The sequence below is a fragment of the Oncorhynchus clarkii genome, chromosome 12 (assembly GCF_045791955.1).
Source record: "Oncorhynchus clarkii lewisi isolate Uvic-CL-2024 chromosome 12, UVic_Ocla_1.0, whole genome shotgun sequence".
Classification (NCBI taxonomy): domain Eukaryota; kingdom Metazoa; phylum Chordata; class Actinopteri; order Salmoniformes; family Salmonidae; genus Oncorhynchus; species Oncorhynchus clarkii.
The window spans coordinates 81,902,073-81,927,656 of NC_092158.1; the positions used below are offsets into that span (position 1 = coordinate 81,902,073).

A 25,584-nucleotide genomic window follows, 5' to 3' on the forward strand; every position below is an offset into this window, starting at 1 on the left:
CCACATCCAGTCAGACAATGGAACACAGATGGAGTTTATTGTAAAAATCTAGTAACAATGTCCCACAACAAAAACAAAGATCCAGCAGGATAGCCTAGTGCAACCACTATAAACAAGTTCGATCCACAGGACAACGATAGTCCACACACCCGGTCAGGCACTTAGGGAGGAATGGAGAAAACCAAGCGATATGAAAGAGGCAAATACATTAATAGAAAGGAAAGCAGCAGGGTGAGGACATAAACCTGGATATACAGTTAATAATTGGGAAGACGGTTGTTCCAATTGACAAGATAAACCCACAGACAAAACTACTCATTGTTACCTTAAGTTTACATAATGATTACACACAACCTAGTGCAGAAGTCAGTCTATAGCATCTATTGAACATGGTCTCTCTCATACTCTGAAGTCTACAATAAACTGGTTGGCTGACAGCCGTGGTTTATCAGACTGTATACCACGGATATGACAAAACATGTATTTTTACGGCTCTAATTAAGTTGGTAACCAGTTTATAATAGCAATACGGCACCTCGGGTTTGTGGTATATGGCCAATATACCACGGCTTAGGGTTGAGTCCAGGCATTCCGCCTAAGAACAGCCCTTATTGGCCATATACCACACTCCCTCGTGCCTTATTGCTTAATAAGACACCAAAGGGGTTTGTGGTATATGGCCAATATATCACGACTAAAGGGCTGAATCCAGGCGTTGCGCATATGAACAGCCCTTAGCCATGGTATATTGGGCATATACCTCGCCCACTTGGGCCTTATTGCTTAAGTATATCATGTAGCTATAGCTAACCTCTTTGTGTATGCTTGAGTTCACTTGGACCTCTCCATTTTAATCTCAATCTTTTCAACATCACTTTCTTAGTGGCATCTTTCTAATCCAGAAAGACACACACGATCACTTGACTTAAATCAAACTAAGGTCAGTGTAAACTCATTTCTAGGAGATTGTTGAAAAGCACCTCTGGTGTCAATATGGTATGTATAACCATTTGTATTCCTGGCCTGATATACATAGGTTCTACAACAACAACAAGTCTTAAATCATATTCTACTTCCTCAGGTTATAGTGATATTTAGAAAGTAACAAATCCTGTGACGTGGTTTTGATCTGATCCGTTCCTACAGTCACTTAACAATAATAGTACAGTCAACACATTCCTTATGTCAGCAAGTGAAAATGTCTAACACTCAATTGTTCCTATTAAGTACCTGTAAAAGTTATTCCCATATTGCAAATGACCAATAACTTACCAGTAATCCCCTACAATAGTTGTGCGTATTGCATATTTAAACTATTACAACAATACATCAGTTTGTGTCTAATAGCATGGACAACCCTATAGACCATCTCAGGTAGTGTTTATTAAAAAGCTTGGAGGACGATTTCTTCTGTAACCTGTGCTACAGTATGATAAAGGACTGAATAGGAAGAAGACTGACTTTGTTCCTAATACAGACTAGACTAGGTTGGTTGAACCGAGGCTGCGGCCGTTTCACAGCATTACTTATACAGTATTGTGTAACTGTCGGTATTCCATGCAAGTTGCAACATTTGAATGACAGACTAACCCTATCCCTTTACAAGTCCCCGCAGAAACACCAGGAGTAACAGACGTGACCTGTTCATCTCTGTCGGTCTGCCAGCCTATCAGAAGGAGTGCATTATGGGTTGTGCTGAAACTGCTGGTCTTGAAGATGGAGCGGGGGACTGGTCGCGATATGATTGGCATGTGCAAACTGCCAATTAAACGACCAGTGGTGTCCATTCACTCTGTTTCCGGCCATACTGAGGAGTGGATGGCGCCAGGAGTGAAGAGTGGGGAAAAAAAAAAAAGAACATCTTTATTTTGTTGCTTAGAGCAAAATGTATTTAGTTCTAATTAATATCGGAGGGAAGTACTCTGTTTAAAGGGTCAAAGCAAGCATTAGGGCAGACCTGCTTACCTGCATGTCTGTCAGCTCTTTGTGGAATCGCTTGGCCAGGTCTGGACCATTCTGCATTGTAGGAATTTGGTAGGTCTGAGGGAGGGGAGAGAGAATATAATCTGGAGCATTTTGTTTGAGGGCAAAACAAAAGGGTTTCAGAAGAATTTAAATACACCAAGGCTTGTGGTTACCTTCCCTTTGTAGAGCAGGCTGCCGACGGGACAGACCACACACGCCGTCCCGGCACCAAACACCTCCGTAATCCTGCCTGAGTCCAGAGCACCGAGCAGCTCCTTCATGCCCATGGTGCGCTCTGTCACTTTGAACTCTCCCTGAAGGAAACAAAACAAGTCCGTATGACTGTCAATCACTATAATTCCAATAAAATAATTCTGCTAACCATCTTTTGTCTTCTATGTCAATGGATTACACTGGTCTTATATCCTCTTTGATATTTTCCCATTATAACCTCCCTCTTCCTCCCCTACTTACCCATTCTCTGGCCAGGTCTAGCAGAGACTGTCTGGTGACTCCTGGGAGAATGATGCCATCTAGAGGAGGAGTCAGCAACTCTCTCTCTGCATACAAACAGGTACTCTTACTCACATACATAAGCTGTACACCGTTGTTTGGAGTTGAACAGAATTCACCATTTCAAGTTGAACAGAAACATTAACATCCAACAGGGGGAAGCACTGACACAGACTATTTTGACAGTCCAGGCAGACATTAAGTGAACAAACACAGACATACAGACTAGAGACAGTCAAACAGACATACGGTACCTTCAAAAAGTATTCATACCCCTTCACCTAGTCTGCATTTTTGTGTTACAGCCTTCATTCAAAATGGATTAAATATTTTTGAAAAATCTCTCAATCTACACATAATACCCCACAATGACAAAGTGAAGCACATTTTTGCAAATGTATTGAAAATTAAATACAGAAATCTTATTTACGTGTACATACCCGAGTCAATACTTTGTCGAAGCAACTTCGGCAGTTATTACAGCTGTGAATGAGTCTTTCTGGGTCAGTCTCTATGAGCTTTCCCCACCTGGATTGTGCAACATTTGCCAAATTATTATTTTCAAAATTCTTCAAGCTCTGTCAAATTGGTTGTTGATCATTGCTAGACAACCACTTTCAGGTCCTGCCATAGATTTTCAAGTAGATGTAAGTCAAAACTGTAACTCGGCTACTCAAACATTGACAGTCTTATTTTGAGGTAGAGTTGGCCTTGTGTTTTAGGTTATTGTCCTGCTAAAAGGTGAATTCATCACCCAGTGTCTGGTGGAAAGCAGACTGAACCAGGTTTTTCTCTAGGATTTTACCTGTGCTTAGCTCCATTTATTTTTTATCCTGAAAACCTCCCCAGTCCTTAACAATTACAAGCATACCCATAACATGATACAGCCATCACTATGCTTGAAAATATGGAGTGGTACTCAGTAATGTGTTGTATTGGATTTGCCTTAAACACAACATTTTGTATTTAGGACAAAAAGTGAATTGCTTTGCCACATATTTTGCTGTATTACTTAAGTGCCTTGTTGCAAACAGGATGAATATTTTATTCATACAGGCTTGCTTTTTCCCCACTCTGTCATTTAGGTTAGTATTGTGGAGTAACTACATAGTTGTAGATTCATCCTCAGTGGTCTCCTAATTACAGTCATTAAACTCTAACTGTTTTAAAGTCACCATTGGCCTCGTGTTGAAATCCCGGAGCGGTTTCCTTCCTCTCCGGCAACTGAGTTAGGAGGGACGCCTGCATCTTTGTTTGACTGGGTGTATTGATACACCATCCAAAGTGTAATTACTAACTTTGCCATGCTCAAAGGGATATTCAGTGTCTACCAATAGGTGCCCTTCTTTGTGAGGCATTGGAGAACCTCCCTGGTCTTTGTGGTTGAATCTGTGTTTGAAATTCACTGCTCAACTGAAGGACCTTACAGATAATTGTATGTGTGGGGTACAGAGATGAGGTAATCATTAATAAATCATGTTGATTACTATTATTGCACACAGAGTGAGTCCATGCAACTTATGTGACTTGAACTTATTTAGGCTTGCCAGGGATTGAATACTTATTGACTCAAGATGTTTCGGGTTTTTAATTTGTAAGTAATTTTACTTTGACATTATCACTGGCCTATTGTGTGTACGCCAGTGATAAAATCTAAATGTATTCAATTTTAAATTCCGGCTGTAACACAACAACATTTGGAAAAAGTCAAGGGTTGTGAATACATTCTGAAGGCGCCGTACAGACGATAGACAGTGAAACAGACCTCCTCCCTCATTCGTCCAGTAGATGAAGAGGTTCATGGTGCCGACCTCTGTGATCTCCTCCTGCTCTCCATACAGCCACAGGACCTGCTGACAGCCCTGCTTTATGGCCTCATTCTGCACTGATATAGTAGGCCCATAGTTACTGAGAGGGAGAGAGAGAGATGGAAAGTTTGAGAGTGAAAGGGAGGAATAGACATGGGAGAGAGGAGGGATGGTGGAATTTTTCATTTCAGAAGGCAGCTCCCTTGGACACACATAAACAGCTCCTCCTGCTGGGGGGGCTGACCTTGTGAGAGAGGTCAAACAACATGGCTACCAGAGGACAGACAGGACATTAAGTTCATGTTCAGGTTACATGCAGCCAACATGTTGTCTAGAGGAATGTGCATGGTTAAAATAGCTAAACAATTACATTATAAGCCTCAAGCTGTCTCTATTCAGAAGTAAACTTGGGGCCCCAGAGTCAGACCATATCTTGATAATTCCATGATGTTATACAAGAGTTGTTATATAGCTAATAAGCTATTAAGAAACCACTCTCGTTTTTTGGAAATTCCAACGCAACAAAGCAACCCATTGTTGCTTTCGCAAATTGTTGAGTCACTTCTACTTGGAAGTGTGTGTGTTAAAAGTGTGATACTCACCCCCCCATCTTGTAGGCTCCAACCCCCCCTCTACAGGCCCTGACATAGCTTGGGTCTGCCAGCAGAGAGACTGGGCTGAAGGCCCCTGTGGTAAAGTAGGGCCCTACAGGACCCACGATGCAAAATAGTAGGGCTTGGCTGGACCTCGACACACCCAGGGAAGGCTAAGGCCAGGAGGGGGAGAGGGGAGGAAGGAGAGGGGTGTTACTGGAGGAAACAGTGACAGCGCTATGTCACTACCTAGGGCTAAGTGTAGATGGTTAAAAAATAGATGTGATCATTTTTTAAAATTTAACTAGGCAAGTCAGTTAAGAACCAGTTCTTATTTACAATGACGGCCTAGGAACAGTGGGTTAACTGCCTTGTTCAGGGGCAGAACGACAGATTTTTACCTTGTCAGCTCAGGGATTCGATCTAGCAACCTTTCGGTTACTGGCCCAACGCTCTAACCACTAGGCTACCCCCCAAATGTGAAATCATGGAGACTGTCTCCTGTGTCTGAGAGGGGGAGCAGTGCTCACCTCAATCCCAATGTAGGTGGGTCTGATGTAGAGGCTGGCGTCTAGGGAGTAGGGGACCCAGTCCTGGTCCACCTCCACTAGCTTCCTGATGCACTCCAACAGCTCCACCTTATCAAACAACTACACAGAGACGGGAGGGACAGAGGACCTGTAACTACTTGGTTCAGTTCAATTGAGTGGAAAACCAGCGCTTACATGGGGTTCTTCAGGACCAGGTCTGAGAGAGACTCACAGGGAGACAGCTGCGTTCAGCAGTGCGGTGCATCCTCTCCATGTTCAGGTTGGGTCTGAACAGACGGATGTGATTGTCCACCCCTCTGAACGCCTTCATGCCCTCAAACAGCTGAGAGACAGACACAGACATACTGTTCATACATCTGGCAGAATGAACCATCTCTGAAAGAATAAGCTAGGTGACTGGTATCAAGGAGGTCTCAGTAAGACAGTGCTAGCCTCGTCAGGCAAATTGACCACTGCGCTCACATTTCCTTTATGAAACAGAATGTGAACTATTGCGACGTCTGTCTGGTTTTACAAGGCTAACATAGCCAAATGTCTCCTATGTCTGCACTATGGCTCCTTCTCTCACCTCTATGGAGTAGTGCAGGGCAGAGGTGGCAGGGTGCAGCGACAGGTTCTGAAAGGGCTTGATCTGGGGAACCTTCCAGCCCTCTTTCTCTGACCAATAGATGGTCAGCATGTGGTCTGAAAACTGCTTGCCAAACACCAGGGAGGCGGGGTCTGGCTTGGGCTTCCCCGCAGTGTTGCGCTCGATAGTGAGGTCTGCGGCCTGAGACAGACGGACAGACAGACGAGGAGGGGAAAGGAACAGAGCGAGGGCCGAACACAATGATTTTCTTTATTGTAATGAAAGGGCTTGCTTGGAGTGGAAATGAATGGTGGTCTTGGGAGCCAATTAAGCACTTCAATTAAACTGAATTAAATAATCAAAGCACAAGGAAGTGAGAGAAGGGAAGAAAGGGTGCAGAGTCACGTGGTGGACTTTGATCAAAAGACCCCCGGGCTGACTGGTAGGCTACTGAACACGTGCCAAATGACACTTCTACCTGTAAACAAGCTTCAGCCGGCCTCTGTTAATAAACAGCCATGCCTTAGAGTCATGCCAAGCTCCTAAAAACCTCCTGTGTTGGGGGTTGTGATGACTCAGACAATATAGTAATACAATGACTCAGGAAACTGTCTCAGGTGTCTGGTCATTACTTCTCCTTTATATATTACCTTGAATGAGCTGGCAAACCGCAACGACCCCAAAGAGTAGGGGATGGCTTGAATGAACCGTCCATGAAGTGCCTAATAAACAAGAGAAAACATTACATTTAATAATCCTGGTAAAGTTAAAAGAATATAGGCTACCAGAATTCACATTATGACAAATTACCTACTAAGAGCCTTGTAATACAATCTACTCCCACACTGGAAACTTGCCTTCTCAACCAAGTTGACAATGTTGTCCCTCTTGTAGATAAATGTAAACCAGTAAAGCACAACACGTGTCTGTCGTGACGTAAAAAAATCTATATATATATATATATATATATATACACACTGTTCAGTACCTGCACTGTGTCTGTAAGGGACAGCTGGAGCAAAGCAGTAGGCTGTAAATACACTAATAATATATACACACACTAGAGGTCGACCGATTTATGATTTTTCAACACCGATACCGATTATTGGAGGACCAAAAAAAGCCGATACCGATTAATCGGCCGATTTAAAAAATAAAAAATGTATTTGTAATAATGACAATTATAACAATACTGAATTAACACTTAACTTAATATAATACATCAATAAAATCAATTTAGCCTCAAGTAGATAATGAAACATGTTCAATTTGGTTTAAATAATGCAAAAACAAAGTGTTGGAGAAGAACGTAAAAGTGCAATATGTGCTATGTAAGAAAGCTAACGTTTCAGTTCCTTGCTCAGAACATGAGAACATATGAAAGCTGGTGGTTCCTTTTAACATGAGTCTTCAATATTCCCAGGTAATAAGTTTTAGGTTGTAGTTATAGGACTATTTCGCTCTATACCATTTGTATTTCATTAACCTTTGACTATTGGATGTTCTTATAGGCACTTTAGTATTGCCAGTGTAACAGTATAGCTTCCGTCCCTCTCCTCGCTCCTCCCTGGGCTCGAACCAGCAACACAACGACAACAGCCACCACATCGAAGCAGCATTACCCATGCAGAGCAAGGGAAACAACCACCCCAAGGCTCAGAGCGAGTGAAGTTTGAAACGCTATTCGCACGTGCTCATCTCGCCTCATCTCGGGAGTTGATAGGCTTGAAGTCATAAACAGCGCAATGCTTGACGCACAACGAAGAGCTGCTGGCAAAACGCACGAAAGTGCTGTTTGAATGAATGTTTACGCGCCTGCTTCTGCCTACCACCACTCAGTCAGATACTTAAATACTTGTATGCTCAGTCAGATTATATGCAACACAGGACACGCTAGATAATATCTAGTAATATCATCAACCATGTGTAGCTAACTAGTGATTATGATTGATTGTTTTTTATAAGATAAGTTTAATGCTAGCTAGCAACTTACCTTGGCTTACTGCATTTGCGTAACAGGCAGACTCCTTGTGAAGTGCAACGAGAGAGCGGCAGGTCGTTATTGCGTTGGACTAGTTAAATGTAAGTTTGCAAGATTGGATCCCCCGAGCTGACAAGGTGAAAATCTGTCTTTCTGCCCCTGAACGAGGCAGTTAACCCACCGTTCCTAGGCCGTCATTGTGTTCTTAACTGACTTGCCTAGTTAAATAAAAAGGTGTAAAAAAAATCTCTAAAAATAAATAAATACATTTTTTTTTTTTTATCAACAAATCGGTGCCCAAAAATACCGATTTCCGATTGTTATGAAAACTTGAAATTGGCCCTAATTAATCGGCCATTCCGATTAATCGGTCGACCTCTAAACACACACACAAAAAGGTATGTGGACACCCCTTCAAAACTAGTGGATTTGGCTATTTCAGCCAAACCGGTTGCTGACACGTGTATAAAAATCGAGCACACAGCCATGCAACCTCCATAGACAAACATTGGTAGTAGAATGGCCTTACGGAAGGGCTCAATGACTTTCAACGTGGCTCCGTCATAGGATGCACCCTTTCTAACAAGTCAGTTCGTCAAATTCCTGTCCTGCTAGAGCTTCCCCGGTCAACTGTAAGTGCTCTTATTGTGAAGTAGAAATGTCTAAGAGCAACAACAGCGCAGCCGCGACGTAGTAGACCACACAAGCTCACAGAACGGGACCGCCGAGTGCTGAAGTGCGTAAAAATCGTCTGTCCTCGGATGCAAAACTCACAACCGAGTTCCAACCTGCCACTGGAAGCAACGACAGCACAAGAACTGTTCGTTGGGAGCGTCATGAAATGGGTTTCCATGGCCGAGCAGCCGCACACAAGCCTAAAATCACCATGCTCAATGCTGGAGTGGTGTAAAGCTTGCCGCCATTGGACTCTGAAGCAGCGGAAACGCGTTCTCTGTTGTGATGAATCACGCCTCACCATCTGGCAGTCCGATGGACAAATCTGTGTTTGGCCAATGCCAGGTGAACGCTACCTGCCCCAATGCATAGTGCCAGCTGTAAAGTTTGGCGGAGGAGGAATAATGGTTAGGGCTAGGCCCCTTAGTTCCAGTGAAGGGAAATCTTAATGCTACAGCCTACAATGACATTGTAGATGATTATGTGCTTCTAACTTTGTGGCAACAGTTTGGGGAAGGCCCTTTCCTGTTTCAGCATGACAAAGTGTGGTCCATACAGAACTGGTTTGTTGATCGGTGTGGAAGAACTTGATTGGCCTGCACAGAGCCCTGACCTCAACCCCATCAAACAACTTTGGGATGAATTGGAACCCCTTACACAACCTGGAGGTTTGTTTGGGGTTATTGTCCTGTTGAAAAACAAATGATAGTGGGACTAAGCCCAAACCAGATGGGATGGCGTATCGCTGCATAATGCTGTGGTAGCCATGCTGGTTAAGTATGCCTTGAATTCTAAATGAATCACCGACAGTGTCACCAGCAAAGCACCCCCACATCTCCTACATGCTTCACAGTGGGAGCCACACATGCAGAGATCATCAGTTCACCTACTCTGCGTCTCACAAAGACACGGTGGTTGGAACCAAAAATCTCACATTTGGTCTCATCAAGTCTTCTTATTATTGATGTCCTTTTAGTAGTTGGTTCATTGCAGCAATTCCACCATGAAGGCCTGATTCACGCAGTCTCCTCTGAACAGTTGATGTTGAGATGTGTCTGTTCTGTGAAGCATTTATTTGGGCTGCAATCTAAAGTGCAGTTAACTCTAATGAACTTATCCTCTGCCGCAGAGGTAACTCTGGGTCTTCCTTTCCTGTGGCGGTCCTCATGAGAGCCAGTTTCATCATAGCGCTTGATGGTTTTTGCGACTGCACTTGAAGTAACTTTCAAAGTTCTTGAAATTATCCAGATTGACTGACCTTGATGTCCTAAAGTAATGATGGACTGTTGTTTCTCTTTGCTTATTTGAGCTGTTCTTGCCATAATATGGACTTGGTCTTTTACCAAATAGGGCAATCTTCTGTATACCACCTCTACCTTGTCACAACAACTGATTGGCTCACACACATTAAGAAGGAAAGAAATTCCACAAATTCACTTTTAACAAGGCACACCTGTTCATTGAAATGCATTCCAGGTGACTACCTCATGAAGCTGGTTGAGAGAATGCCAAGAATGTGCAAAGCTGCAAAGGCAGGCTACTTCGAAGAATCTCAAATATATTCTGATCTGTTTAACACTTTTTAGGTTACTACATTATTCCATAATGTGTGTTATTTCATAGTTGATGTCTTCACTATGAATCTACAATGTAGAAAATCTACAATAGTAAAAATGATTTAAAACCTTTGAATGAGTAGGTGTCCAAACGTTTGACTGGTACTGTATGTTTTGGCCTGTCTGGTGAAGGTATGCGGAGAGAGAGTGTGTGTGTGTTGGAGACATAGCCAAACCTCATAGCAGGCATGCCATTTCTAGGGAAAACCACCTCTTTACAATGGAACGTAATTTGACACTGTATTTCCATGCATTGAGATTTCGCTTTTATCGTAAAAAAACACCCTTCACATTTTAAAGCTTACATCTGTAGTTTCTGACTGGCTAAAGATTCGGAATAATGTAATCCACCCTAAATATTAATTACTGCAATGTTATTTTGCATAAGAATTCAAATCTGTTAAAGATCGTATTTTTACGCCACACATTTATTTATCACCCACGCTCCGAATACTGGCGCAAAAACACCCCTAGGCCTATTAATCTGTGACTGCACGCATTATGTCGACACTGCCAACATGAATAACGTCACCAAAAACTGTAGCTGATAGACTGAAGGTAAAGCAGCGCGGGACGAGTAGCACATCAGTTAAACAAGTAAATAGTGGAGGTCCATGAACTCTTACTTGTTCAACACATTAGCCCCGCATTGTTAACTATTTACAGAGACGATCGAGATAAAAGAGAGTGATCTTTGGACTCACCGTCCTCAGAGCTGCCATCGCCGCTACGTAGCTAATGAATGGTAAATGTGTCCGTGTGGGAGCAAATTCTATAAGCGGTGGTCATTTGCGTTCCGTATTGGACCTTGTCATAATAACAATGTTCTTGAGATTAAAACAATAAAACAAATTCGTATCTGATATATATTTCTTATATATTTTATTTGTAAATTGTGCAAGAATAGGTTTGCAAATTCCAATGAATTTCAAGTAGGCTATTTTACCTTTACACGAAATAATAAAGACGTCATCTGAAGACATGCTGGTATGAATACTGAATTAATTATTAATAAAATATACAGCAAATTATAATGGAAGATGGTAATAGTCAGCACAGCAGTGTGTTGTTGAAGATGACATAGGCGTGACGAATCTCTGCCATCTGGTTGGACAAAACAGACAGGGTTAGATGGGTTCGAATAAACGAAGTTTATCAAGTTCAAACGACCAAGAGTGGAGATGGCCACGATTGGTCTACGAACGTGGAGTTGTTGCAATCTTGTTATTTGATTGGACGTCGTGCATTCGGGGGATGGGCATTTAAATACGTAACCATGGTTTGAATGTGTATTTGTTATATAATGCATAATTTCTCCTGTAATATTGTCTACATCTTTGTAATAATAATATGTTGAACCCTGCCGTTTTCTTTACATGCCAATGTTGTCCATCCGCATTCAGCACACTTGTATTGTCCAATACCGTGTCCACAAAGATTGTCTATTATATTGACAAGATAGTCAAGTGGCAGCTCTAACAATAGAAATGCATGTCCTCAAAGATGGAAGATAGGCGTGAGGAGGCGAGATCATGTGGGACCATTCTAGCCAGTGAGGAAAAGGAGGGTCGAACAGGCCCCCATTAATATCGACAGGACTGCGGGTCAAGAGTTTCAAGTTCCTTGGTGTCCACATAACTATCATAGTTCAAACACACCGAAACAGTTGTGATGAGGGCACGACAACACCTTTTCCCCCTCAGGAGAATGAAAAGATTTGGCATGGGTCCCCAGATTCTCAAAAAGCCCTACAGCTGAACCATTGAGAGCATCCTGACCGGTTGCATCCCGCCTGGTATGGCAACTGCTCGGCATCTGACCGTAAAGCGCTACAGCGGGTAGTGTGTAAGGCCCAGTACATCACTGGAGCCAAGCTTCCTTCCATCCAGGACCTATATACTCAGGGCTCCTGAGTGGCCCAGAGGTCTAAGACACTGCATCCCTGTGCAAGAGGCATCACTGTAGTACCTAATCCAGGCTGCATCACATCGCTGTGATTGGGAGTCTGATAGGGTGGTGCACAACTGGCCTGGGGTAGGCCATCGTAAATAAGAATTTGTTCTAGTTAAATAAAATTACTAACTAGGTGTTGTCAGAGGAAGGCCCACCCCTCACTGCTGTTTATTATCTATGCATAGTCACATTAAAAATGATTCAGACTAACCTGTACCCCTGCACATTGACTTGGTACCGGTACCCCCTGTTTATAGCCTCATTATTGTTATGTACATTTCTTGTGTACCTTTTGATAGATTTATTAGTAGTATTTTTTTACTTTAGTTTATTTAGTCAATCTTTTATTAACTCTATTTCTTGAACTGCATTGTTAATTAAGGGCTTGTAAGTAAGCATATCACGGTAAGGTTTCACCTGTTATATTTGGCGCATGTGATAAATGCAATTTTATTTAATTTGATTTAAAAGGGCAGATATGCGTGTGAACAACAGGTCATAGAGATAGATAGAGGACTCATCTTTGTATGATGGCCATTATAGCGTCTGTGACAGCATGGGCAGCACAATTGTGGCTATCTCCATTTCAAAGTAATCAATTTTCTTCTTCTTTATTGGCTGATTGCTCCCAACTCAAAGGAATCAAAGGAATCCCCACTCCTCAACGGCAATGCCCATGCAAAAACGAGTTAGATCCATGATGAGTCCTCTATCCATCTCTTTGACAACAGGAATATATAGATATAGAGCCTTTTTTTTTCAAAGTTGCCGAAATGCCACCTGTGTCACCTGCCACCTGTGTCCAATTATATCAGTGCATTCATAACAACCTAACCATTCCGAAACTTCTATTCCATAAAAAATGCCTCTTGCAGCAAATTAGCAATTACCTTTTTTATTGACCAAATTCTACACTCTCTCATTGACTACCATACAAAAACTCCTAACTTCGTGGGTCTATTTTCGTTGACAGATTTTGGGCTAAGTAAAACATCTTGCTTCACATTTTCTTCTCTGGTGTGCATATAGAAAGCTGATGCAACTCTCGGGAAATTCCCGGTTGCACACTTTTTATGATCTTTGAGTTTCACAACTTCCTCTAATGCACCACTGAGATATACAGTATATTAAATACTAGGCACTCTGGCTATCACACTCACCTATGTAGCTAAGCCTACTGAATGAAAATAATGAATTTATCTTACATGCAAGTGGATGCTATCCTATGGGAGGGTAGCAAAATATTTTGTCTAATATATGTCTAATTGTTACTAATCAAATGTATTTTACTGTATTCAAAATGTGTGTATTGTAAATAAAAAATATTGGCATAAGTGAGGTTGCATAATCTATTCCAAGTAACCTTAGTTTAATCAATGTGGGCATCTGTGTTTTGTGGAGCCTGAATCACCTGTTGGTCTAGTTTCATTTAATGTTGAATTAGGCCTACTCTGGGGATTTCTCCTGGGGATTTGTTCTACCCTGTAGCAAAACAAATGACAAATCCATGTCACTGAGATTTGTCCTCTGGAGTTTGGAGCATTGTGAAGAACATTAAAATCATTCAAAATACTTCACCAGAAAGCATGACTTAGCCACAGAGGATCATTAGCTCATTTTTAAAAAATAGCTGTGGATTGTTTAAAATCACAAGCATATAGGCCTATATGCCTAGTTGGGAAGCATTTCAACTTGGGCAGCGCATGTAGCAATAGGCCTAGCTAATTATTGAGATGCGGCTGTCAGTGAAAAGCAATGCATCTAAAATATGTGTGAAGATAATGTGTCTTGACTATCATTTGAAATGTTGAGACAAGAAGAAGGGGAGGGGTATGTGACGATATTGGTGCATCTCTCTCCAGAATGCGCTCAGCTCTCCAGAATGTGATTAGCTGTCTCCCGCCAATTGTTGCACATTCCTTGTTTGTATTAGTTGTTTGACTGTTGAGTGTTCTTTTTTATAAATTCACCTTTACATATGTCACCAGTAGTACATTTACCGTTAATCTGCATCATTTGGTTACATTCAATTCAGTTAATGCATGGATTAAAGGACAATTCCACCCCAAAACAATCTTTTGGTATTTGTTTAATTAGTCCATTGATTACATAATACCAAAATGTTTTGCTTGTCAGCACTCAAGTTTTCAAGACATGTAATTTTACAGCAAAAGGCATCATGTGGGGATAATTTCTGTATTTTGAAAGTAACATATCTTGAAAACTTGAGCGCTGACATGCAAAACATTTATATGTATTTTTTATTTCACCTTCACCTATTTAACCAGAAGGGCCAGTTGAGAACAAGTTCTCATTTACAACTGCGACCTGGCCAAGATAAAGCAAATCAGTGCGACACAAACACGGAGTTACACATGGGATAAACAAACGCACAGTCAATAACACAATAGAAAAATCTATATACAGTGTGTGCAAATGTGTAACGGTTTTCTTTAGGTAAAGGAGAGTCGGACCAAAATGCAGCGTTGTGATGATTCATGTTTGTTTAATAAAGGAAAAAAACGATACATGAATAAACTACAAAATAATGAAATGTGAAAACCTAAACAGTCCTATCTGGTGCAAACACAGAGACAGGAACAATCACCCACCAAAACCCAACACCAAACAGGCTACCTAAATATGGTTCCCAATCAGAGACAATGACTAACACCTGCCTCTGATTGAGAACCATATCAGGCCAAACATAGAAATAGACAAACCAGACACACAACATAGAATGCCCACCCAGCTCACGTCCTGACCAACACTAAAACAAGGAAAACACACACGAACGATGGTCAGAACGTGACAAAATGTAGTAAGATTTGGGAGGTCAGGCAATAAATAGGCCACAGTGGCGAAATATTTCCAATTTAGCAATTAACACTGGAATGGTAGATGTGCAGAAGATGAATGTGCAAATAGAGATACTGGGGTGCAAAGGAGCAACAACAACAAAAAATAACAATAAGGGGATGAGGTAGTTGGGTGGGCTATTTACCAGAGGTAGGACCAAGTCATTGTTTTACAAGTCACAAGTAAGTCTCAAGTCTTAGCACTCAAGTCCCAAGTCAAGTCCCAAGTCAAGACAGGCAAGTCCGAGTCAAGTCTCAAGTCAAGACCGTCAAATATCAAGTCCTAAACTTTGAGTTTCGAGTCCTAAACAAGTCATAATGTGCTCTTCACCAAATGTAATAGTACATTACATTTATGCAAATCATGAATGCTTTTAAAAATATCTATATATTTATTACTTTCCAAATAAACTTTATATTTCCATGGAAATACATGAGTAGCCATGAGAAAGCACCCCCCCCCCCCCCCAATAGTGATTGACTATCGAGGATCGCTATGGGGCGCAATCAGGCTATGTAGCTTGTACACAATCGCCCAACCTTAACACACACACACACTCTCTCTCTGTGTGGTTACAGTAGGCTAACGTATGTCAATGGTTTTAGGAACAGCAGTAACATCAGACAGGATTTTGGCTACCAACTGCCTAGCCAGTTGTATCTCAATCTTGTGTGCAATGATCGCAGTCCCACACTAACTGACTGTGTGGAGGCTCCTTGATTTAACGTTACGTTAGCCTACATGATACACCAGTAAAGTAATAAAATATATAGCTGTCGGCTATATTTGCCACGACTTAGCATTCTTTGTGCAGATTCAAATGTTGAACAAAGTTGGATATTTTTGCGCCTCTGTTTGTAATTTTCTTCCCGCATGTTTTGCAAGTTGCAATCCGTTTTTTGTTGATACAGCATCGTCTTTATATCTGAAAATAATAATTTGGGGTATCAACTTTCCAAGGGCTCCATCTGAATTTACTCACAGACATTCCTCTGCACTGCCACACACAACTTTTTCTCAGCTGGCACAATTTGATTGGCTGCTGTCCGATTCAAACTGTAATCCTTTAAATGAAGAGTTGATGCGCTGCACACTTTTTTAAATAGCATCATTTTTTATATTTGGGCTTGGAGAGGGTATCAGGCCGAGTCATAAGGCTAAAGTCCAATTCAAGTTACGAGTCATTGGTGTTAAAGTCAAAGTCGAGTTGCAAGTCATCATATTTGTGACTCGAGTCTAACTCGAGTCCAAGTCATGTGACTCGAGTCCACAACTCTGCTATTTACAGATGGGCTGTGTACAGGTGCAATGATCGGTAAACTGCTCTGACAGCTGATGCTTAAAGTTAGTGAGGGAGAAATAAGACTCCAGCTTCAGTGATTTTTGCAATTCGTTCCAGTCATTGGCAGCAGAGAACTGGAAGGAAAGGCGGCCAAAGTAGGAGTTGGCTTTGGGGATGACCAGTGAAATATACTTGCTGTAGCACGTGCTACAGGTGGGTGCTGCTATGGTTACCAGTGAGCTGAGATAAGGAGGAGCTTTATCTAGCAAAGACTTTTAGATGACCTGGAGCCAGTGGGTTTGGTGAAGAATATGAAGCGAGGGCCAGCCAACGAGAGCATACAGAGCGCAGTGGTGGGTAGTATATGGGGCTTTGGTGACAAAACGGATGGCACTGTGATAGGCTACATCCAGTTTTCTGAGTAGAGTGTTGGAGGCTATTTTGTAAATGACATCGCTGAAGTCAAGGATCGGTAGGATAGTTAGATAGGTAGTTTTATGAGGGTATGTTTGGCAGCATGAGTGAAGGATGCCTTGTTGCGAAATAGGAAGCCAATTCTAGATTTAATTTTAGATTGGAGATGCTTAATGTGAGTCTGGAAGGAGAGTTTACAGTCTAACCAGACGCCTAGGGATTTGTAGTTGTCCACATATTCTAAGTCAGAACCGTCCAGAGTAGTGATGCTAGACGGGCGGGCAGCGATCGGTTGAAGAGCATGTATTTAGTTTTACTTGCATTTAAGAGCAGTTGGAGGCCACGGAAGGAGTGTTGTATGGCATTGAAGCTCGTCTGGAGGTTAGTTAACGCAGTGTCCAAAAAAGGGCCAGAAGTATACAGAATGGTGTCATCTGTGTAGAGGTGGATCAGAGAATCACTATCAGCAAGAGAGACTTCATTGATGTATACAGAGAAAAGAGTCGGCCTGAGAATTGAACCCTGTGGCACCCCCACAGAGACTGCCAGAGGTCCGGACAACAGGCCCTCCAATTTGACACACTGAACTCTATCTGAGAAGCAGTTGGTGAACCACGCAAGACAGTCATTTGAGAAACAAGGCTGTTGAGTCTGCTGATAAGAATGTGGTGATTGACAGAGTCAAAAGCCTTGGCCAGGTCGATGATGGCTGCACAGTATTGTCTTTTGTCGATGGCAGTTATATCATTTAGGACCTTGAGCATGGCTGAGGTGCAACCATGACCAGCTCAGAAACCAGATTGCATAGCGGAGATGGTATGGTGGGATTTGAAATGGTCGGTGATCTGTTTGTTATTATCTTGGCTTTCGAAGACTTTAGAAAGGCAGGGTAGGATAGATATGTCTGCAACAGTTTGGGTCTAGAGTGTATCCCCCTTTGAAGAGGGGGATGACAGTTCATAACAAAAGGGAGACAACAAGATATATTTATAACAAGATAGATGTTTTTTATAACAAAATGCATTTATGAAATAAAGTAAACTAAGTACAATTAACAATGGTGTGTGTAATCAGTAGTGCAAGTGAGTGTTTTGCATGCATTAACGTGATAATGCGGGGTGTTGAAAGTTCCAAAGCAAACAACCAAAAGGCCACAAAAATACCACAAAATCTGTAAAGGTATCTGCATGGAGAGAGTCTCCTCCATGAATGGGGAAGTGGTGTATTTATCCTGGGACACACCTGAGTCAATTTCTCTGACGACCCTCCCAACTCCACCCACCGACATCCTATTAAGGAAAACAAGAGCAAAGAGAAAGAATTCGGCAGACAGAGTGGGAGGGTCGTCACAATGTACAGACAATGGTATGGTAGGATGTGAGTATAGTGGAGGTAAACCCCCCCTCCCCCATAAAACCGGAGACCAACAAGGACCCCGGAACACCATACCAGTCACAAAAACAAGTTGACCCAGTCTTTGGGTCAATTTGCCCTAGCCAACCTCATCCTCCCCAGACCTCTGCAACCTTTGCGAAGAGGAAGCAACCTCTAAGAGGAAGAAGAAAATGAGGACAGAAGGGAACAGACAGGAGCGACAGAACAGGACAATACCAAACACAAAATAACATTCCCAAGAAACGCATTAGTTCCTTTTTATTAGTTGGTGGTGGAAAAGCATCAATAGCTACCACCTTAGCCCGAACTGGATGCACTTCACCCTGTCCAACCATCTTTCTATGGTATGTAACGGTCACCTGAGCAAACTCACATTTAGCCAGATTACCAGAGGCAAACAGGCGTCGCCGGAAATCACACATACCATAATAGGGACTGAGGGGGCTCGGAAGACTTCCAGTCATCCTGGAGAACAGATAGAAGTCTACGCACCTTATGTCCAAACACAAGGTCATTTAGACTGAAACCCGTGCTGTCCTGTGAAACCTTCCTAGCGGCTAAATGTAACCAAGACAACCCCTCCTTTCAACAAAGACTTAAGTGTTTGATGGAAACGTTCCAGTGCTCCTTGACTTTGCGCGTGATAGGGTTAGACAAATTGTGTTTAATATGGAGCTGTTGGGGAACCTGACCAAACAGATTAGAGGTGAAATTAGATCCCTGATCACTCTGAATGACCTTAGGAATCCAAACAGTGAGAAAAACTGAGTCAAAGCTTTTAACACAGACTTACACCGGAGAGAATAGGCAGCAGGAAACCTAGTGGTCTGACACATCACAGTGAACAGGTAACCACTACCCTTTTTAGAACGAGGCAGAGGACCCACACAGTCAATAATCAGATACTCAAAAGGTTGGCTGAGTACAGGAATAGGAAACAGTGGTACCGGCTTAATAGCTTGATTAGGTTTACCAGTTAATTGACAGGTGTGACAAGTTTTGATAAACTCAGAAACACCCCTCTTTAACCTAGGCCAAAAGAAATGTCTTATTATGCGATTGTAGGTTTTCCTCACACCCATATGTCCAGCAACTTTGTTGTGGGAAGTTGTCAACACCAACTCAGAAAGCTTAACTGGTACAACAACCTGACTAATCGCCTACCCCAGAAAACAACTACCATGAGACACCCACTTTCTCATCAGGACATCCTCTTGGAGAAAATAGCCATGGGAGACATCTCCCAACTGTTCCACAGGCACAATTTGGTCACACAACTCTTCCAACGTGGAGTCATCCCGTTGCGCATTGACCAGATCAGAGCGGGATACAGATAACGGGATAACAGGGAAAGTAGTGACAGACTTCTTTGTGGTATTCTCGCTAGTTGGCGCAGTGACCAGTTCGCAACGACTCATAGAATGCATCACTGCACACGTAGAGAACACCTCTGGGAAACTCTGCGCACTCATCAGGAATCCCTGCAAATTACGGCTTAGTGGAAACCACTAGAGATGGAAACAAGACAGGCCATAGACGCTCACCAGCCAAGTTATTCCCAAGGATAACGTCGATACACTCAATAGGCAACGAAGGACGCACCCCCACCTTTGACCAGTCCACAATCCAACATCAGTTTATGCAATGGGACTGACAGTGTTCAAACCTATTCCCCTAATCAGAACACTATTCCCTGAATCAGTCTCAGCAGAGAAGGGTAACAGACTCCAACACAAACAGAGGCACCTGTGTCTCTCAGGATCTTCACTGGCACTAGGTCCTTACTTCCTAACAGACACAAAACCCTCCATATGAAAGGTAAATAGTCTGGGTCAATATGGACTTTCACATGCCCCTGGGCCTGAGACAATGTGTCAGGAGTGAACTGATGTGGAACAGGCGCAGCTAACGCCGTAGGCTTAGATTTAACGTAAGCACACGTACTGAATTTACCCCTAGCCCTGAGAACCGGACATTCGTTTTTCCAATGAACTGAACCTTGACAGTAGTGATCCTCTTGACCAAAGTCAGCTTCACCACGGGAGTCAGGCTCAACCCAAGTTGAATGAAACTTTTCCCGTGAACCAAAGTATCTCGGTGAGCGAGGCCCAAATCTCTCTGAACGCCCCCACTCACTCCGAATACGAATACGGGGCTCTGCAAAGACACTTGTGAGTCAAAACATACTCGTCCGCCAAAAACCGCGTCTTCAGCGACAGTCTTCACTTTTCGTTCAATAATGTGTGTAGCTATACGATCAGGGATTGTGTCCTTAAATTGCTCTAACATAATCAGATCACACAGCCCTTGGAAAGTCATAACTGCAGTGTCGGAACACCAGTAATTAAACTGTGAAGATCATTTTCATGCAAACTCAACATGAGTCTGTTTATCATCCCTTTTTAAAGTTCTAAATCGTTGGCGGTAAGCATCAGGGACCAGTTCGTAAATCTGTAACTCAGCCGTTTTAACCTTATCATAACTGGCACTGTCGGGTACACTAAGAGCTGAATATGCTTCCTGCGCTTTACCAGTCAGCACACACTGCAACATTAAAGTGCGGTCAGAATCAGGCCAACTCCTGGCGTCAGCAACACGCTCAAACAACGAAAGAATGTATCAGGGTCCTTTTCATTAAATTTAGGCAACAACTGTAAGTTCCCAACAATAACAAATGTGTCCGGGGCACGACCAGAACAGGAACAAACTCTACCCTGACTGCTTTCCTTCCCTAACCAGCTCTAGCCGCTCTTGTTGCAGCTTGATTTTAGCACGCTCCATATCCTGTTTAAATTCCAATTCCTTTTCATATTTTAACCGATCAGCAGCCAATTATTTTTCATACTTTACACGATCAAGCTCTAGCTTCTCATGATCATGCTCTAGCTGTAACAGAAGCAGTTATTTCTGCTGTTCAAAAAGAAGACTACTAGGACTAACAGATGGAGTGGCCATTGTAACGTTATGGGGAGACGGCGAGTCCTCAGCAGAGGCTGCCCCAGTGGTAACTTCAAGAATACCACTCTCCATCAGATTGGCCTTCAATATTAAACTAATAGTATTTTAGACGTTTATCACCAATTTCAACCTTATAGTGTTCAGCAACCTTCAACACCTGTTCTTTAGTACTATCACGCCCTGACCATAGAGAGCCCTTGGTTCTCTATGGTGTAGTAGGTCAGGGCGTGACTAGGGGGTGTTCTAGTTCAATATTTCTATGTTGGTGTTTTGTAGGGTTCCCAATTAGAGGCAGCTGGTAATCGTTGCCTCTAATTGGGGATCATATTTAGGTAGCCATTTTTCCCACCTGTGTTTGTGGGATATTGTTTTGTGTTTGTGCACCACTACTTTCACGTTTCGTTGTTGGTTTATTGTTTTGAAGTTTCACCGAAATAAAGATGTGGAACTCTACACACGCTGCGCCTTGATCCGTCTCTCATTACGACGATTGTGACAGAATATTCCCCCAAGCAAGGACCAAGCAGCATGTGACGGCGGTAAAGGAGTTTTGGACCTGGGAAGAAATTCTGGGAGGTTGTGAGACCCTTCCTTGGTAGGAGACACCAAGGAAGGTGGAAGGACAGCGATGACGCCGGGGAACGTGGCCACAGAAACCCCAAGATTGTTTTTGGGGAGGCCACGAGGGGTGGTCTGCGGAGCAGCAGCGAGTCATCATTAAACTGTGAAGTGCTGGCACAGTCCGGTGCCATCTGTGCCAGCTCCCCGTACTCACCCTGAAGAGCCAGAGACCGTCAGGGAGGCGATGGAGAAGTTGGGAGAGAGAGAGATGAGAGAAATGTTATGTAAGTGTGTTCTGCACGGCATCCGACCTGCAGAGCCTGTCAGCAGTCTGGTGAGTCCTGTGCCAGCTCCCCACACCCTTCCTGAAGTGTGTGTCACCAGTCCGGTTCCACCTGTGTCGGCTCCACGCACAAGGCCTCCAGTGCGCCTCCCCAGTCCGGTACGTCCTGTGCCAGCTTCCCGCACTCTCCCTGAAGTGCGTGTCACCAGTCCGGTGCCACCTGTGCCGGCTCCACGCACCAGGCCTCCAGTGCGTCTCCCCAGCCCGGTACTTCCGGTGCCAGCTCCAAGGCCGGAGTCTTCCTCTGCGCCGATGCCCAGTCCAGGCACAGTGTCCAGTCCCGCTCCAAGGCCGGAGCCTTCCTCTGCGCCGATGCCCAGTCCAGGCACGGCGTCCAACCCAGCTCCAGGGCCGGAGCCCTCTGCGCCGGTGCCCAGTCCAGACACGGCGTTCAGCCCGGCGCCATGGCCAGAGCCTTCCTCTGCGCCGGTGACCAGTCCAGGCACGGCGTCTTCATAAGACACCATAGTCACAAGAAAAAAAAATCTTGCTCTTCCCCTCTACTGAGCACTCCAGCCCACAACCAGAGAAATGACGATCACACTGGAAACCACAGAAGAGAGATTAGATAAATATTGAGCTTCCCCAAAACCTACAGTAACTCAACCCTAGTCTTCGTGCAGATTTGCGGTGGGTATTTACACACTCTAACCCGCTGGCAAGGAAATAAACCACCCAGCATGCTGGCAGATTCCGCCAAGCCACAGACGTGCCCCCAAGACAACTGCTCAATCCACAGACACCACACAAAAATAACAAAATAACCATGCCCAACGTATTCCAAAATGAAACACGTCGCTAAGCCTAACAGGGGAAAAAGGCTATAGCTCCAGGTAGAAAGTATCACTACCCTATCCAAATCTCCCACTGAGGTACACAGCCGACAGCGAGTAGAGCAAGAGTTTCCAGGCTGGGCAAGGGGCCTGGAAACTAACCAATGTACTCTATCCACTGCAGTGGCAAGTTTACCAAACAAAAGGCAACCAATACTGGGCACCAAACATTACAAAATCAAAAAAGCTGTAACAAAAAATGCAAAAAAGCACCTACAAAGTTTAACATTAACTCCACATTTTCACCCAAACACAATACCTTCAAGATTCCGGACGAGCCCCCACTTGTCACGAACCGGCTCAAAGTTCATAACAAAAGGGAGACAACGTGGAGACAAGATATATTTATAACAAGATAGATATTTTTTATTACAAAATATATTTATTAAATAAAGTAAACTAAGTACAATTAACACTGGTGTGTGTAATAAGTAGTCCAAGTGAGTGTTTTGTAATGCATTAATGTGATAATGCGGGGTGTTGAAAGGTGCCAAAGCAAACAACGAAAAGGCCACAAAAATACCACAAAATCTGTAAAGGTGTCTACATGGAGAGAGTCTCCTCCATGAATGGGGAAGTGGTGTATTTATCCTGGGACACACCTGAGTCCAGACAGAGTGGGAGGGTCGTCACAATGTACAGACAATGGTATGGTAGGATGTGAGTATAGTGGAGGTAAACCTAGGCATTGAGTGATGATGAGAGAGTTTTTATCTCTGGAGACAAAAGAGCTAAGGCATGTTGAGCGGGACTGAGGGCTCAGTAGACCAGGACAGTAGACAAGGCATATTGACATTAGAGAGAGGCATAAAGCAGTCACAGGTGTTGATCAGGAGAGCTAAGACAACAACGGGTAAATTGAGATGAATGGGCAGAGCGGGTCAGCAAGGTACATACAGGACCTGAGTTCGAGGCTGGGGCCGACAGGTAAACAAAATGAGGTACCATGTTATTGAAACAGTCCAGGGGGCATCAGCTGTGTAGCCGAGTGATCATAGGGTCAAAAGAGCAGCAATAAGTGAGTCACGGTGCCATTTGGTAGTCACTACTACGCTAGGCGAGCAGGGGACAAAGCGTTCAGAAAAACTAGCGGGCCAGGGCTAGTAGATGGTTCTTCGGCGACATTGTAACAGAATAGCTTGTTGAGACCACATCAGGCAACCACGTCTGCAGTCCAGCCATGACGGGGCTCCGTGTCGACAATAATGGGTCCAGGCCAATTGTCAAAGAAGGTATTGTAGCCCTAGAATTAGCTGGTATATGGGCCTACCTCGAGGCTAGCTCAAAGCTAGCTGGTGCTTTCTTCGGGGCAGAGGCGTTAGCTAACAGTAGCCACTCGTTTGCAGCTAGTTAGCTGCGATGGTCCGGTGTAATGATCCAGAGCAGCAGGAATCCGGTGATGTGGTAGAGAGAAGCAGTCCGATATGCTCTGGGTTGATATCGTGCTGTGCAGACTGGCAGGTATTGTACGAGCTAAGTCTGGCTGGTGACCGAGAAAAAGGTGAAGACCACTAGCCGTGGCTAACAAAGACTTGTAGCTAGTTAGCTGGCTAGCTCCTGATGGAAGTTCCAGTTATAAGGAATCAAAATAGCAGATCTGTACCACATTGGGTGAGGCGGGTTGCAGGAAAGTATATTTAGTTTGTAGATAGAAAGTGAGATTAATATATACAGTGGAGCAAAAAAGTATTTAGTCAGCCACCAATTGTGCAAGTTCTCCCACTTAAAAAGATGAGAGGCCTGTAATTTTCATCATAGGTACACTTCAACTATGACAGACAAAATGAGAAGAAAAAAAATCCAGAAAGTCACATTGTAGGATTTTTAAGGAATTTATTTGCAAATTATGGTAGAAAATAAGTATTTGGTCTATTACAAAAGTTTATCTCAATACTTTGTTATATACCCTTTGTTGGCAATGACAGAGGTCAAACGTTTTCTGTAAGTCTTCACAAGGTTTTCACACACTGTTGCTGGTATTTTGGCCCGTTCCTCCATGCACATCTCCTCTAGAGCAGTGATGTTTTGGGGCTGTTGCTGGGCAACACGGACTTTCAACTCCCTCCAAAGATTTTCTATGGGGTTGAAATCTGGAGACTGGCTAGGCCACTCCAGGACCTTGAAATGCTTCTTACGAAGCCACTTCTTCGTTGCCTGGGCGGTGTGTTTGGGATCATTGTCATGCTGAAAGACCCAGCCACGTTTCATCTTCAATGCCCTTGCTGATGGTAGGCTTTGTTACTTTGGTCCCAGCTCTCTGCAGGTCATTCACTAGGTCCCCCCGTGTGGTTCTGGGATTTTTGCTCACCGTTCTTGTGATCATTTTGACCCCACAGGGTGAGATCTTGCGTGGAGCCCCAGATCGAGGGAGATTATCAGTGGTCTTGTACGTCTTCCATTTCCTAATAATTGCTCCCACAGTCGATTTCTTCAAACCAAGTTGCTTACCTATTGCAGATTCAGTCTTCCCAGCCTGGTTGCAGGTCTACAATTTTGTTTCTGGTGTCCTTTGACAGCTCTTTGGTCTTGGCCATAGTGGAGTTTGGAGTGTGACTGTTTGAGGTTGTGAACAGGTGTCTTTTATACTGATAACAAGTTCAAACAGGTGCCATTAATACAGGTAACGAGTGGAGGACCGAGGAGCCTCTTAAAGAAGAAGTTACAGGTCTGTGAGAGCCAGAAATCTTGCTAGTTTGTAGGTGACCAAATACTTATT

General features: G+C 43.4%; 1 protein-coding gene across 1 annotated transcript; it reads right to left on the bottom strand.

Annotated features, from left to right (window-relative positions):
• Positions 1-20: 20 nt before the first annotated feature.
• LOC139421466 (branched-chain-amino-acid aminotransferase, cytosolic-like) lies at positions 21-11,007 on the bottom strand. Its single transcript, XM_071172399.1, has 11 exons — positions 10,975-11,007; positions 6,649-6,720; positions 5,999-6,199; positions 5,642-5,752; positions 5,410-5,529; positions 4,889-5,052; positions 4,244-4,386; positions 2,440-2,525; positions 2,139-2,279; positions 1,966-2,040; positions 21-1,807 (listed from the first exon to the last, which is right to left on the bottom strand). The coding sequence occupies exons 1-11, from the start codon at positions 10,990-10,992 to the stop codon at positions 1,766-1,768; spliced, it is 1,173 nt and encodes a 390-aa protein (XP_071028500.1). The 5' UTR covers positions 10,993-11,007; the 3' UTR covers positions 21-1,765.
• Between the last annotated feature and the right edge of the window lie 14,577 nt (positions 11,008-25,584).